The sequence below is a fragment of the Carassius auratus genome, chromosome 49 (assembly GCF_003368295.1).
Source record: "Carassius auratus strain Wakin chromosome 49, ASM336829v1, whole genome shotgun sequence".
Classification (NCBI taxonomy): domain Eukaryota; kingdom Metazoa; phylum Chordata; class Actinopteri; order Cypriniformes; family Cyprinidae; genus Carassius; species Carassius auratus.
The window spans coordinates 9,702,640-9,715,626 of NC_039291.1; the positions used below are offsets into that span (position 1 = coordinate 9,702,640).

A 12,987-nucleotide genomic window follows, 5' to 3' on the forward strand; every position below is an offset into this window, starting at 1 on the left:
TTAAACCATTATTTACAAATAAATAAATACAATAAAAAAACAATTGCCACTTTTCATAAAATAAGTACCAATATTGAGTTCAATATCTCTTTTTTTTTTTTCAGTTTACAACTTGACTTATTCTCAGTTTCAACTCATTCTTCATTTTTTATTATTGCATGCAGAGTGGAACCATAAGTGTTCCAAAGAAGAAAGTTGTATGGGTTTGAAATGGCATGAGGGCGTGTAAATAATGACATCATTTTCTGTTTTAGGTGTACTCATCCTGAGCACATTACATTGCACTGTAATTGCAACGCATTTTCTTTGAATTTACCATAGTTGTCTACATGTTATATTCACAGTCATCACATTTTTCAAGTCTATTTATTATTATATATCAGCATCAGGGATTGTTTTATCTTATTCCATCTGCCTCTTTACTTTTTGTTCTGCCAAAAAATACATAAAGTACAAAAATCAATATTCTCTTTTTGGTTGGATAGATTTAAGCAGATAAGATTTAGAAAGTGAATGATGAAACCTGCTCCAGGCACTGCATATGAAATAATTTGATATAGAATGTCTGGTAGATAGAGAATATGTAAAAGAGAGAGGGAGAAAGATGCATGAAAGGGGGGGCATGAATAATGCTGTTATAAATATAGGAGGCCCGGAGCCTGGAGACATCATAGCCTTGTCTCCTTCAGTGCCATGTCAGTTTAATGGAGAGCTTTACCTTTTTTCCGGATGCATCAGATTACAAGGTCAAGGTGCAATCTTCTTCTTCGGCTCCCGATTAGCGCCGTTTCTCAGACCTGATGGCTTTGACCCCCTGAGCTCTGGAGGATGGCCACACGCTGTCATCTGGGCTTCGGTCAGGTTCAGGTGCCATTTCAGTGCTGACCACCATGTCTAACAAGGAACTGAGTTGGCAGAGAGTTCAAGCAGCATCTTATCTTTGTCTCCATTAGGTTTTGTGTTAATGGTGTTTCCTTTCCTTACTGTTAAGCTCTGTTATTTCAGCCGCTCATGGCTTCTTGATCCTGTTATGCTACTAAACACAAAATATCCACAGTCTGTTTCGGAGGGATGAGGTGCTCTTTGGGTGTTTCTGTTCATAAGCATAGTCTCATTTAAAATGAATAGAAAGATGAGTGGGTCTGTTCACTATCAGCGGCAGATGGCAGGTTCATCCCTCTAGTTATGCAGGATTTGTTTTTCTAGTCTGATGATTTATTAAGTCGGTACTGTTATGATTGAAAAGCCTGACAAACATGGCTGATTCACATTCATGGGTCAGTTCCCCTGTGCGTGTTTAATATGCATTTAAATTAAAATGATTCCTGTTGCGTTTCCCGTTTGTGCGTGTGTGTGTGTGTGCGTGTATGTGTGCGTGCGTGCGTGCGTGTGTGTGTGTGTGTGTGTGTGTGTGTGAGTGAGTGAGTGAAAAAGGCAAATGATCCTTTGTTCCTTCACTACTTTTGCAGTGACTACATTTACAGTCATAGCAATCAAAAGATAACTGTGATAAATTTGATATGGGGAAAAGGGAAGGGCCACAAAAACATAAAAACAAAGACTAAGTGACCTTCAATAATTTTTTTTTCTTTCTCTATTGATACATTCCCCTATTTCTCTGTTGAGATAGAAAGTTGAGTTGGGAATTATTACATATTATTATTATAATATAATATTATATCTATCAAAACGTTAGTATTTATTTTACAAATAAATTATGCTCAGTTGTACTTTATATGAATCAAAGAATGACAGTTTCCACAAAAATATGAATAAGCAAATCAGCATATTAGAATGATTTCTGAAGCATCATGTGACATTGAAAACTTCCAGTAGGTGTCCCTCTTATGATCTCCAGATGTCCTGGGGTTTATGACATTGCCAGTGTGACAGCCACAGACACTTGTGTCATTGAATGATGCATGAGCATCAGTGTTTGCTGACTGAAGCGGCTCGATTTCAAAATTCATGAGATCAGATGTTTATTCTGATCACAGAATTCATAGCAAAGTTCCTTAGCGACAAGAAAATTGGCAGAGGAACTCTTTCTTGCATGCATGCTTTCTTAAAAGAGGTAATGCAACTCTATCTCTTCCTTCCTTAAGGTGAAGAGGGTCAGCTGTTTCTGCATTAGCTCATCTCTTGGCCTCATGCTCAATCTGAGGATATGATGACACCAGCACACTTAGTCCTGAGCAACTGCCGCTTGCCTTACAAGGCTGTAAAAGCTGCCCCGCTTGTAAACCAACGATCCATTCATGCATTCTGCCAGACCTCTGTTTGGCCACGCTTTTCGTTTTTTATCTCATCAACCGACTTTCATTTCCATTCTGAAATTGCAACATGCTACTCCAAACCTCCTCCACCACAGGAAGTCTTGCAGGGTTCTGTTAGACCGTTGGCACCCACCGCTTTGTGCCTTTCCGAGGACATTAGGGGCCATTAAGGTGCTTTGGTTTAGACAGATTTCCAAGACACTCTTGCGTCTGACCAAAACTCCATAGGAAGGACAGAAACAGAGATGGAGGAAGAGGCGGGCTTAGAGCAAATACTGTATTTCACATATATGAGCCGTTGGACATTTCCTGCTCTTTGATTGTATGATTTCCAAGCTAGCTTACAAAAGTGATAATCGCATCTTATTGCATCTGCCAGTACCTGTGTGTACAGGGTTGCTTTTGGAGGCCATTAACAAGGTTCTTGGGCAAACAGGCAAGAGACCGTTCAAGCACAGGGCGGAAGCTCCACTAATGAGGATGTTTACCAATGCGAGAGAGAAAAAAACGAGCACACAGGGATGTGGACACTTGGCCGTCAACACCTCCCAGCGTGGTCCTGTCACCTCTGCCGCTGATGGGGCAGCCAGGGCTCTCGTTTATGCCCTCATCCCATCGGCAGCAATCAGACATCCCCGCGATGACATCTCGTCCTGAGCATGCCTCTCGGGTTTGACACCTCCTCTGGCACTAATTCCTGTGGCTCTTATTAGGATGTATTGTGAGCTCATTTTGTGCTATTGTTACAGCCCTCTTTTACAGTAGTCATATCTGTCACCCCCCTCTCTCTCCCTCCTTTCCTCTCCCTCTTCACTGCTCTGTGCCAGGTGCTCTTAAATCCTGTGCAGACAGATAGACAGAAACCCAAAAAGAGAGAGAGAGGTGGATAAGATAAATAAATAGAGAGAGAGAAAGAGAGAAATCTGTGGAAATGTCTTAAGAGATAATAAGGAGCTTTTCTCCTGATAATAAGGCTGGCAGCCATTATTGGTGGTACAAACAAATGTCAAGCCTGGCTTTTGTGTTCTGGTTAAATATACTTAACTCGCTACATGGTGTAAAGAAGAATTAAGCGTGACCTGGGTGCAGCAAAGGAATGAAGACAGTTGTTTCTCCTCCAGCTATGTGATCATTGCAGGTTGATCATTTTTGGAATGCTATTCATGATTTGCTCAGATTGGACACCTGCAGCTCTGTTCCTCCCTTAGTTGGAGCAGATGGCATCAGGTTTGATTGTTTGTTCCAAACCCCAAGTTTGATTCCACCTTTCTTTTCCCAGTGTGTCTTCACATTGACATACTTTATACAACATTCTTACTCGTGATGTTGCTTAATTTTTCTCATATTTTAGTATCTTTGGTAAAATGGCGCTTGGACAAATGACAATTAATGGAATTTTACACAGTAAGCTGCTTTTGTGTTGCAACAGCATATTTTAATTTTAAAAGCCTCAGAAAGCTGCTCACCATTTCTCTCTCTATCCCTGCATACCTGTCAAGTCGCGGCCAGTTTTATCTGATGTTCTTGGATTCCAATGCTCTGTGTCCCAGCGTGTGCTGGAAATTCACAAAGGGCATGTTGCACTACTTTCTCTCTCTCTCTTTTCGACTGAAGTTATCTTGCCCATGAAGCACAGAATAATGTAATTCAAACCATTGGCTGTATAGGGCGGCCCCCTCGCTGGGCCAGCCCGGGCCCAAGCAGTGGATGCAGGATGATCACATCCCGCTGTCTGCCACAATAAAACCACCGTTTACTTATTGAGTAGTGAACCACGTGCAGCATAAGAATCTGGAGATGATGAAGGAGAAAAGATACACACACACAGTTATAGCTGGATGGAAATTTAAAGATTCTAATATGCATTTAGCAGACGCTTTTATACAAAGCGACTTACAGTGCATTCAGACTATCAATTTTTACCTATCATGTGTTCCCGGGGAATCGAACCCCCAACCTTGCGCTTAATAGCGAAATGCTCTACCAATTGAGCTACAGGAAAACATGATATGATTCCTATCAACGATTTTGGTTCCTTAACAGTTCCATGATTTGTTTTTTTTTATGATTTTTATTTTTTTTTCCAGTGTTTTTGAGGAAATATTTGAAAATATTCATCTATTTTTTTTTATTGCATATATTGCGCTCAGCAGTCTGTTATTTTAGACGTTAATGGATCAGATATGTAATAAGAAAGACACAGACTTAACTGTAAATTAGATAAAAATATTAAATGAAAAATATGGTAACATATTTCATTTATTCATATTTATTACAAGTAACTAGAGTAAGTCAGGTCTCTCAAACCTCTACATACAAAAAAATTTTGTTGGACAACATGAAAGTAATCAGCTGTGGTTCAGTAAATCAGTCGATTATTCAGTAACTGCTCCACCGGGTTAATAATGTTTGATTAACTAAAACTAACCGACATTCGGTATTCATCAAACTACACTGGTCAAGCTATACAGTATGTGTTTGAATCACTTAAATGAACTGCCTCACAGGAGAGTGACACAGTGATTAAACTTGTGAATAAACCCAAAAACACCAGCCGAGACACACTCATACCTATGTGCACGTAATTGCAAACAAACATTCACAAACACCTACTTGTTTACACAGGGGGCAATACCTCTGCAGCTTTGCCAACAGCCTGAAGATCGAGAGGAATCGATGGTATAATTCGATTACATCAGCAATGTTTTGTCGCTTTCGTGACCTACGGCTGTGAATTCTTCTGGAAGATTATTTCGAAAGGGGCTGTCCCCTGTTTTATCTGTACACTATTCATTTACACTGTCTGCTCTTGGGGAAAGAACCTAATTATTTCCTTTTAAATGCCCCTGTAAACAAGAAGGGGATAAACTCTGTAATTTCCTCGTGCCAAATGCAGATAAGTATTTATGTTTGTGTGTAGGATTTCAGTTATACAGATGCGTGAAAGACGCTTTAGTTAGTCTGCAGTGAGTCTGGCTGGAGAAGGTAACGGCAGACGCGGTTGTGCGTAGGAGTGATGAGACAGTGGAAGCCCTGGCACAGAGACCCTGTCTTATATGCTCTTCTTCCTTTATTTCTCCATCTCGTCCTCTATGAGTGGGCTCACAGGGAAGCGGGCTCAATGTTATGGATCTGAGCTGTCTTCTTTGTACCTGTCCCCTCGTTCTCTTTGTCATTCGACGTGTTTCTCTCTCTGGGCTGGACGGTGTCAGTGTGCTTGTCTCAAATCCCCATGCGAAAACATTTTATTTCCTTATACAATGAAGTTAGACATGTTTCACATTACAGACCTTCTATCAGACACTAAATGAGATTTTAGGGCTGCAACTAATGATCAATTTGGTAACTGATAATCCAATGAATATCCACTAATTTGACTTTAATTTTATACATACATAATGCATAAACAATATATGTATTGTTATGAATATACTGTATATTGAATTATCAGTATTTGAATGTTTTACTCTTGGCATGCTGTATATATTTGTCATCACAGAAATACATTACATTTTAAAATATATCAAAATAGAAGATAGCTACTTTAAATTCTAATAATACTTCACAGTATTACTATTTTAATGTATTTGTGATCAAATACAGCCTTTGTGAGTGAGCATAAAACATCAAAGATCATCTTTTAAAAAGCATCTTTCAAAAACTTTAATTTAGAATCTGAATTTGGCTTTATCACTACATATTTGAAGCTTCCATGTTCCAATTCAGTTATGCAATTTTCTTTTCCAATTTTTTTTTTTCGTAACAATTTTAAAGTTTTAATATGTCTCCCATCATCACAGCCTTGACGATATTTGCTTTTATCAGTATAGTTTGGCAAGTCAGCTAGCTGTACATTATATTATAATATCAAGTTTATTTTGGGTGAACCTTTGGAACTTCCTGTTTGAATATTGTTTCATAGAATATGGAAAATTAGGGCAATTATGGTAATGTTGGTTATATGAGGCTTACCTTGGCTAAGATGAACAAAGTAAATTACAGCAGTGTCCCAGATTACCATAATGCATAATGTTATCTTTTTTTCTGCAGTTATGTTCCCAAACTTTAGAGTCTAGTTGTTCCTTTTATTGTCTGTTGCCCCCCCCCACACACCCATTACAGTGGAACAATGCAGAACGTGACTTCTAAATGACTATGTTTGTAATAATTTCAGCTCTTTACTTGTTCCTAATGTTCTGCTTTCTTTTCCTTTTTCTTTCAGGAAGCCTTCGTGGAGTTGTACGGTCAGCAGAGAGACTCTGTGTTCCACCCATTTTCGTACCTAACAAAAGTACTTGGAATGGCAGTGCTCGGCCTGGCAGGAGTGTACATTGGATCCTTTTTCGCTCAGAAGTGATGGCTCTATGGGTCACTTCACCAAACTATCTCACTTTCTCTGTCTGTCTCTCCTCTTCAGCTTATCAAAGCATCTTTCAGTGCCACACTGCCCCGCTAAGCCCAGCACCAGTGCCCTTCAAAAGGCTGCAGCTGATTTGACGCCCCTCCAGCCACAGGGGTTGTTGCGCTCATGCGCCTTCACCCTTTCTGGTGTGAAAAAAAATGCAAAGGAAAAAGAATACAGAATGAGGACTCCCAGGAACACTCGCACACTTTGACTATGAAGCTCATCACTGCCATGTACAGCTGCACTCGCACAGAGATCGACACGCAAAACACGTGCACACACAAAAACTCTTGCTCGCCTGCTTCATATGAAGGCAAACAAAAAACAAATTGTATCTTTAAAGTTTGTTTCTTATGTACAAACCAAGCACAAAGAGATTTTTAAACTTAAGACTCTGCTTTTTTAAAATTTTAATATCAGTTTTTTTGGCATTTTGTAGCATGAATCAAAAAAAAAAAAAGAAGAGTGGAAAAAAAGAACATTTGCCGGCGTGAATGTAAATAACTTCTCCACTATTTGCATGTGTGGAGAACAAGACTCCTTTAGCTACTTTTTTATTGCATGATGGCATTTTGAACTCGACCACCCACCCCTTCTGTGTTGATTCGGGGTGTTTTTGTGTTTGTTTATTTCTGTCTTTCACTCCATTGGATGGACCTCTTGAGATCTCCCGTCAAACCAACAGATGTTGAGCATTCCTCATTAAAAAGTTCCTCTTTGATTTGCTCTGTGTCTTACTGTTTGGTGAGCACAAAGAATGTGCCGACAACCAAACCAGAGCAGTTATCATGATATAATCGGGTCCTGGAGTTCACTGACCCAGATTGCCCCTCTTGAATGTAAAGACTGGAAATTTGGTTTCCAATTGTGTATTGTTATACATATGCAATTATAATTTTTTTTTTGTAAATAATTTTGATAGACATTTCAAGGGTATTGTGTACATATTATGTCCGTGTACATGTAGTGTGAGTATATGTATATCTATAAATAGATAGTGTTGAGAGCTGGGCTTGGCTGTGTTCTGGTGGAGAATGCAGGCAACCAAATACTTCTGTCCAGCCCAGCCAGGTGTGTGTGCACATCTGTAGATGAAGCAGGCAGGTGGTAGCTGGGAACAGAAGTTCATTCAGGCTGGCATGATAGGCATGCAGGCCAGGGGGGCTTTGAAGAGACTTTGTACACAACGGACTATGTGATACACCGCCCAGGTGTATCACTTATCTCTCCTCACTGCCCCCAATATTATCTTTCTGGCACGGTAGATGACAGACGCCTTGTGAGCTGTAGATTTTTGGATGTCCCCACAACCAAAGAAATCCAATCCGTCTGCATCAACTTCCGCCCCAGAAAGATTCATATCTAGTGCTACCCCACAACTTCCACGTTATATTCCACTGGGAGAGTCGAGTTCTCATTCAAAGGAAGATACTGAGACACCAGCTTGTCCTAATGTCTTTTTTTCCCCCTCAGATGTTCATTAAAGTAATTGATATAGATTTAGTGCTCTGTATCTCCCTGTCAGGGCAAAAGCCCACTGAAACCAAACCGACTATGGCTAACAATATTTCAATATTCATCGATGTCTAGTAATTTTTAACAACTTTGACAGTTTGAAATGTCTGTAATATATGAGTCAAATGCTGAAATCTTGCAAAAACAGAATAAATTAAATAGACCACAAGGTTGTGCAAAAGTTGAGATTGGAATTGGCAGCCTTTCAGTTCACCAGTGTGGAATTGAATTGAATTAGCCACACCCTAGAACACAATGAATTGAAATTTGACTTGGAATTTGCTAAACTGTCCCAGCAAAATCCTTTTTCTTAAAAAAATACATAAAAAATGTAAAATTCTAATTTAATTTGAAATTCACACAACCCTGATACAGTGTCTGCAGACTTCAGTCAAAGTGGATGACTTATTTAATTTGGCGTGAACAAAAAAATCGGCTGTGAAGGATGAAAGTAAATGGTTATATGTCTAATTTACTTTTGTGGAAAGACATATTTCAGTATTTTGTTGGCTAAACAGTCCTTGGTATACGGCATAAACAAACTACTTCTTTCCCTCACAGTCTCATTTTCATTCAAGTCAATACTTTAAGGATCCAAGGCAGGATCGACTTGATCTAGTCTATCAACACAATTCTCTCGAGTGTGTAGCGGTACAGATTAAACATTTGCTATCTAATAGTGTACTATATTGTTGCACCCTTTATCGGGTGGTGCAGGACTATATCAGAATATGTTAAAGCGAGTTTTGAGGACTCACACTGTAAGATCATTTTAGTTAAGCTGCTAAAGATCTAAGACAACAGGGTGTGGAGCTGAGCTTCTACCCGTTGCTGCACCAAATGAAGCTGCTTGTGGATGAACCACATATAACTGCCACTGCTGGAGCGGAACTAGTCCATCCATACCTTAAGTCTCACCTTACCTCTAGTTAGGAGAAGCTGAGAAGTCTATTACAATCTATATGCGCATACTTGAGTCTAAGAGGCCTTGTGTATTCAATTAAATAGCACCAATCTGTGATTTATATTCATTAAGCGATTAACAAATGCAGTTTGTGTCAAATTCCTCTGACGCAGTGCCTCTTCAACATCAAGTGTAATCGAGCAATGATTGTTTGGCGGGGAAATTTTATTTGACGTTTGACAAAGGCTACGTTCACCCTGCAGGGCTTAATGCTCAATTCCGATTTTTTTTTAAAAATTAGATTTTTTTGCATGGCCGTTCACATTTCCAATTAAATGCAACCTTTTGTGATCTCCTGTGCGATGTGAAATGACCCAGAAGTGACCCGCATGCGCAGAAGAGTACTCAACGGTGAACGACGTCACTCGTTTGTTTGCGGAAGTAGCTAACGTTAAACATGGATTTTTGTATTTGGCTTGGAGGCTTTTTATTTTTCACTGGCATTGGAGCCAGGATCATCTGTAACCTCGCTGGAAATGTTTTCATAAACCGCCCGGTTCCGATAAGAGCCCTCGAGTTTGGCCTGAATAGAGCGGTCAACCAAAATATTAATTAAATCTGTGACCTCGCTTCCCTTCCATTGACTGGTCTCAGCAGCATCGTCCACCATGGTTGTTGTTTATCTTCTCGTTCCCGCCTACTTCAACGCAGAATTATGACGTTTGTAGCGTATCAATGATGTGCGGGTCGTATACATGTGGCCTCGGCGTTCAGAAGATTGGATATGTATTGGATTCAGGACCACATACCCAAGTGGCTTGGGTCACATTTGAAAAGATCGCATCTGTGTCGTTCAGACTGTCATGAAAAGATCAGATACAGGTCACATCGGGGCAAAAAAAATCGGAATTGGGTCATTTCAGCCTGCAGTGGGAACGTAGCCAAAGACAGAAGTGGAAGGTGAAGGATGCAGGATGCAGGAAATGTATGGGCAGTCTATTAGTAGGATGTGTGTATGGGTCATAAGTTACTTATGTAGTGGTGTGTATACATAAAAAAATAATTTGTCTTGTAAGGGGCCATTCACACATAATGTGTTTTTGTGATTACATTTACATTTGATCATTTAGTAGATGCTTTTATCCGCAGGGAAGTGGAATGAAAAATCAAAGTATAGTACTTTTTTGTATAATGTCATATAATGTGTGAGATACAAATGGAAAGGTCAACTGTATCCATCTTGCGCGTTTACATCAATTCTATTTTTTTGCAAATGCAAAAATGCATTCTGTATGAATTCCCTTGAAACTGTGTCCTAACCATGATGAAGCAAAATCCCAATTGTTATAGCTGCACATTAAAGCTTAAGTGTGTCATTAACTATTTACTGAATTTACTGTTTTTAAACAGGTTTCCCAAAAGCTCCACCTAGAGGCAAATCGATAGCCCAGCCCCCAAACACACCCCATTGGCTGAACCAGTGTTGCTGTTGCTGGGCAGATTGAGATGTTCAAACAAACAAATCAATGTTTTGAAAACATCACAGAGCTGCACTTTTTAGTGAACTCAGCCTATGAATGTCTTAATAATTGTTTTAACATGACATAACATGAAATAGGTTCTGATTGGATCTGTCATTACACAAGAATGTCCTTTTCTCTGTGTAGAGACGAATTAAACAATGCTGGAAAAGTCATGTCTGTTTAGGACACGGTCTGTGAGAGGGCAGGGAAAGTACAGTAGGTGAAACTTGGTTTAAGTCCAGTGTCAATATTAAATTAAATGTAAAATAATTATCTTTTTTTAAATGTAAATGTCTTTTATGTCTTTGCAGAAAAAAAAAAACAGAATTCTGAATGTAAAAACAGGATCAGCTCTTATCAGCTAAACCACTCACTTTTCAGAGTTGCGTTGCTTGTACTTCTGCAAAAATGAAAAACATTCTGAATTCATTCATTTTTGTCATACAGATGGAAAGAGGATGGGCCTCACGTTCATCAGCTCACGTTCTGTTTCATGAATATGGAAGTGAGATTTAAACTGCAACACAAGGGGTTTTCCCTTCTTCCATCTGGACGGTGGTGTTCCGGTGATATGTTAAGAGTAGAATTGCAAATACTGTCTCCATGGTTGCACTGGTTTGGTTTGTAACCATGTTATTTACATTTTGCATGAGTGCATGCTTTCATCTCCAGCTATACAACTTCATTTCGCTCGAGTTTCGGTGCGATTTTCATATTGTGTTCAATATAAATGACTCATTTTCATGTCTATTCTGAAATAAGGCCCCATGCCGCATCACATCAAATGGAAAAGACTTTCAAAATCTTTTTTTGTTGTTGTTGTTTTCTTTCGGCAGCTACTCTAATGCATTCATTTTACAATACCACTTTCCTATGAGGCAAAAGAAATCGATTTTCTCCCCCGATTTCTTTGCTTGCTTTCTTTTTAATGACTTTGCTGCCATATCTCCTCTCATATATCACATAACCATTAAAATGTAGCAAAATATCCGGAGGATTTTAATATAGAGACAGGGGTTTATATTTGATTTCCAAATTCTCATTTTTCCACCATGACCCTGTTTGTCTTTCTATGTTGTTCATTCTGTCTTGTAAGCCTTCCGCATGTAGCATTCAGAAGCAGTCGTTCATGATTTTTCTTTCTTGCTTTTTTTTGTTTAATTTATCATCATAGCACATGTGAGTTTTAAATGTGTCAATATTTTGTGTACGTATCCATGTCATAAGCTAACAGTTATGTGTCCTAATTAAATAAACCTTGCCTTTGTTATCTGAGAAGAGCTGTCATGGTTTGCATCACTGATTCGGAAACTCCAATATGCCGCTAAGGATTCTGTCACGTTCTGTTGTATTCCAAATTGAAGGCAGCTAGGGAATCGTTTTAACAGGCCAGCTGTATATCAAGAGCATTTAAAGCAAGAATAGGAGAAGGTTGGCAACGGTGTCTCATGGGATACAAGGATTTAAACAATCAACATGGGCCATGTGTACGTCCTTCTGTTTAACCTGGGGGTCTTTCTAAAGACACTTGTTTTACATCTGCTCAGCATAAAGGAATATGCATGGCTACTGTTTACAACAGTCATTTGCAAATTGCACCATCCCTTAAAGAACATATTGTGATGGTATCAGGTGGTAATTCTGGCACAAATGGAATCTGCACTGATTTGGGGGGGGGGGGGTTTGTGGACATGTGTGTTTTAGCATGGTAAAATATGTTAAACCATGTAGTGTTACTGATGGCTGAGAAGCACAATCAGATTAGCTAAAATATCAACATGTAAGTGGCTTGAGATATGTAGAGCACATCTTTTGAATAATAAAAAACATGGTATTACCACAGTACTAAGTAAAAAATATACTGATTTTGTGAGACTAATGTGTCAGCTAGTTTTAATGAGTCAAACATACAGCGTGATCAGTGTAGCCTGATTCACGATCAACTGACTCTTAGGAGCCGGTTCTTTTAGGGAATCAAAAACATACAGCACAATCAGTGTAGTCCAATTCATGAAGCAAATGACTCTTAGTTGGCTTTTCAAATGAATGGTTCAGAGTTAAAAACATCTGAAACGCTGCTGCATTAACAGAGACGGAATGTCTTTCATATATGTATTTATATATATAAATACGAATCAAACTGAATTGAATCAGGAACTGCCCTACTTCCTTTTTCATGTAAGCAACAGGCATTCAAGTTCAATTCCTTCTACTTGAATATCCAAAAGTGTGTCAAGAGTTTGTTTCAATAACATTAGCTCAAAAAAAAAAAAAAATACTACATGCACAAGTTCATTCTAGAAAAAGCCTTTTTTAACTGAAAGGCAGGACTTTTAATCCTTGTGCCATATTTGAGTGCCTTCA

General features: G+C 39.0%; 1 protein-coding gene across 1 annotated transcript in view; it reads left to right on the forward strand.

The window, feature by feature from the left end:
* Positions 1-11,898, forward strand: part of LOC113066145 (apoptosis regulator Bcl-2-like) — a 46,581-nt gene extending 34,683 nt beyond the window's left edge. Inside the window, exon 2 of the mRNA XM_026237836.1 lies at positions 6,499-11,898. Within this exon, the coding sequence (XP_026093621.1) occupies positions 6,499-6,633 (135 nt within the window). The 3' untranslated portion in view covers positions 6,634-11,898. The remainder of the gene's footprint in view (positions 1-6,498) is intronic.
* Positions 11,899-12,987: the final 1,089 nt, after the last annotated feature.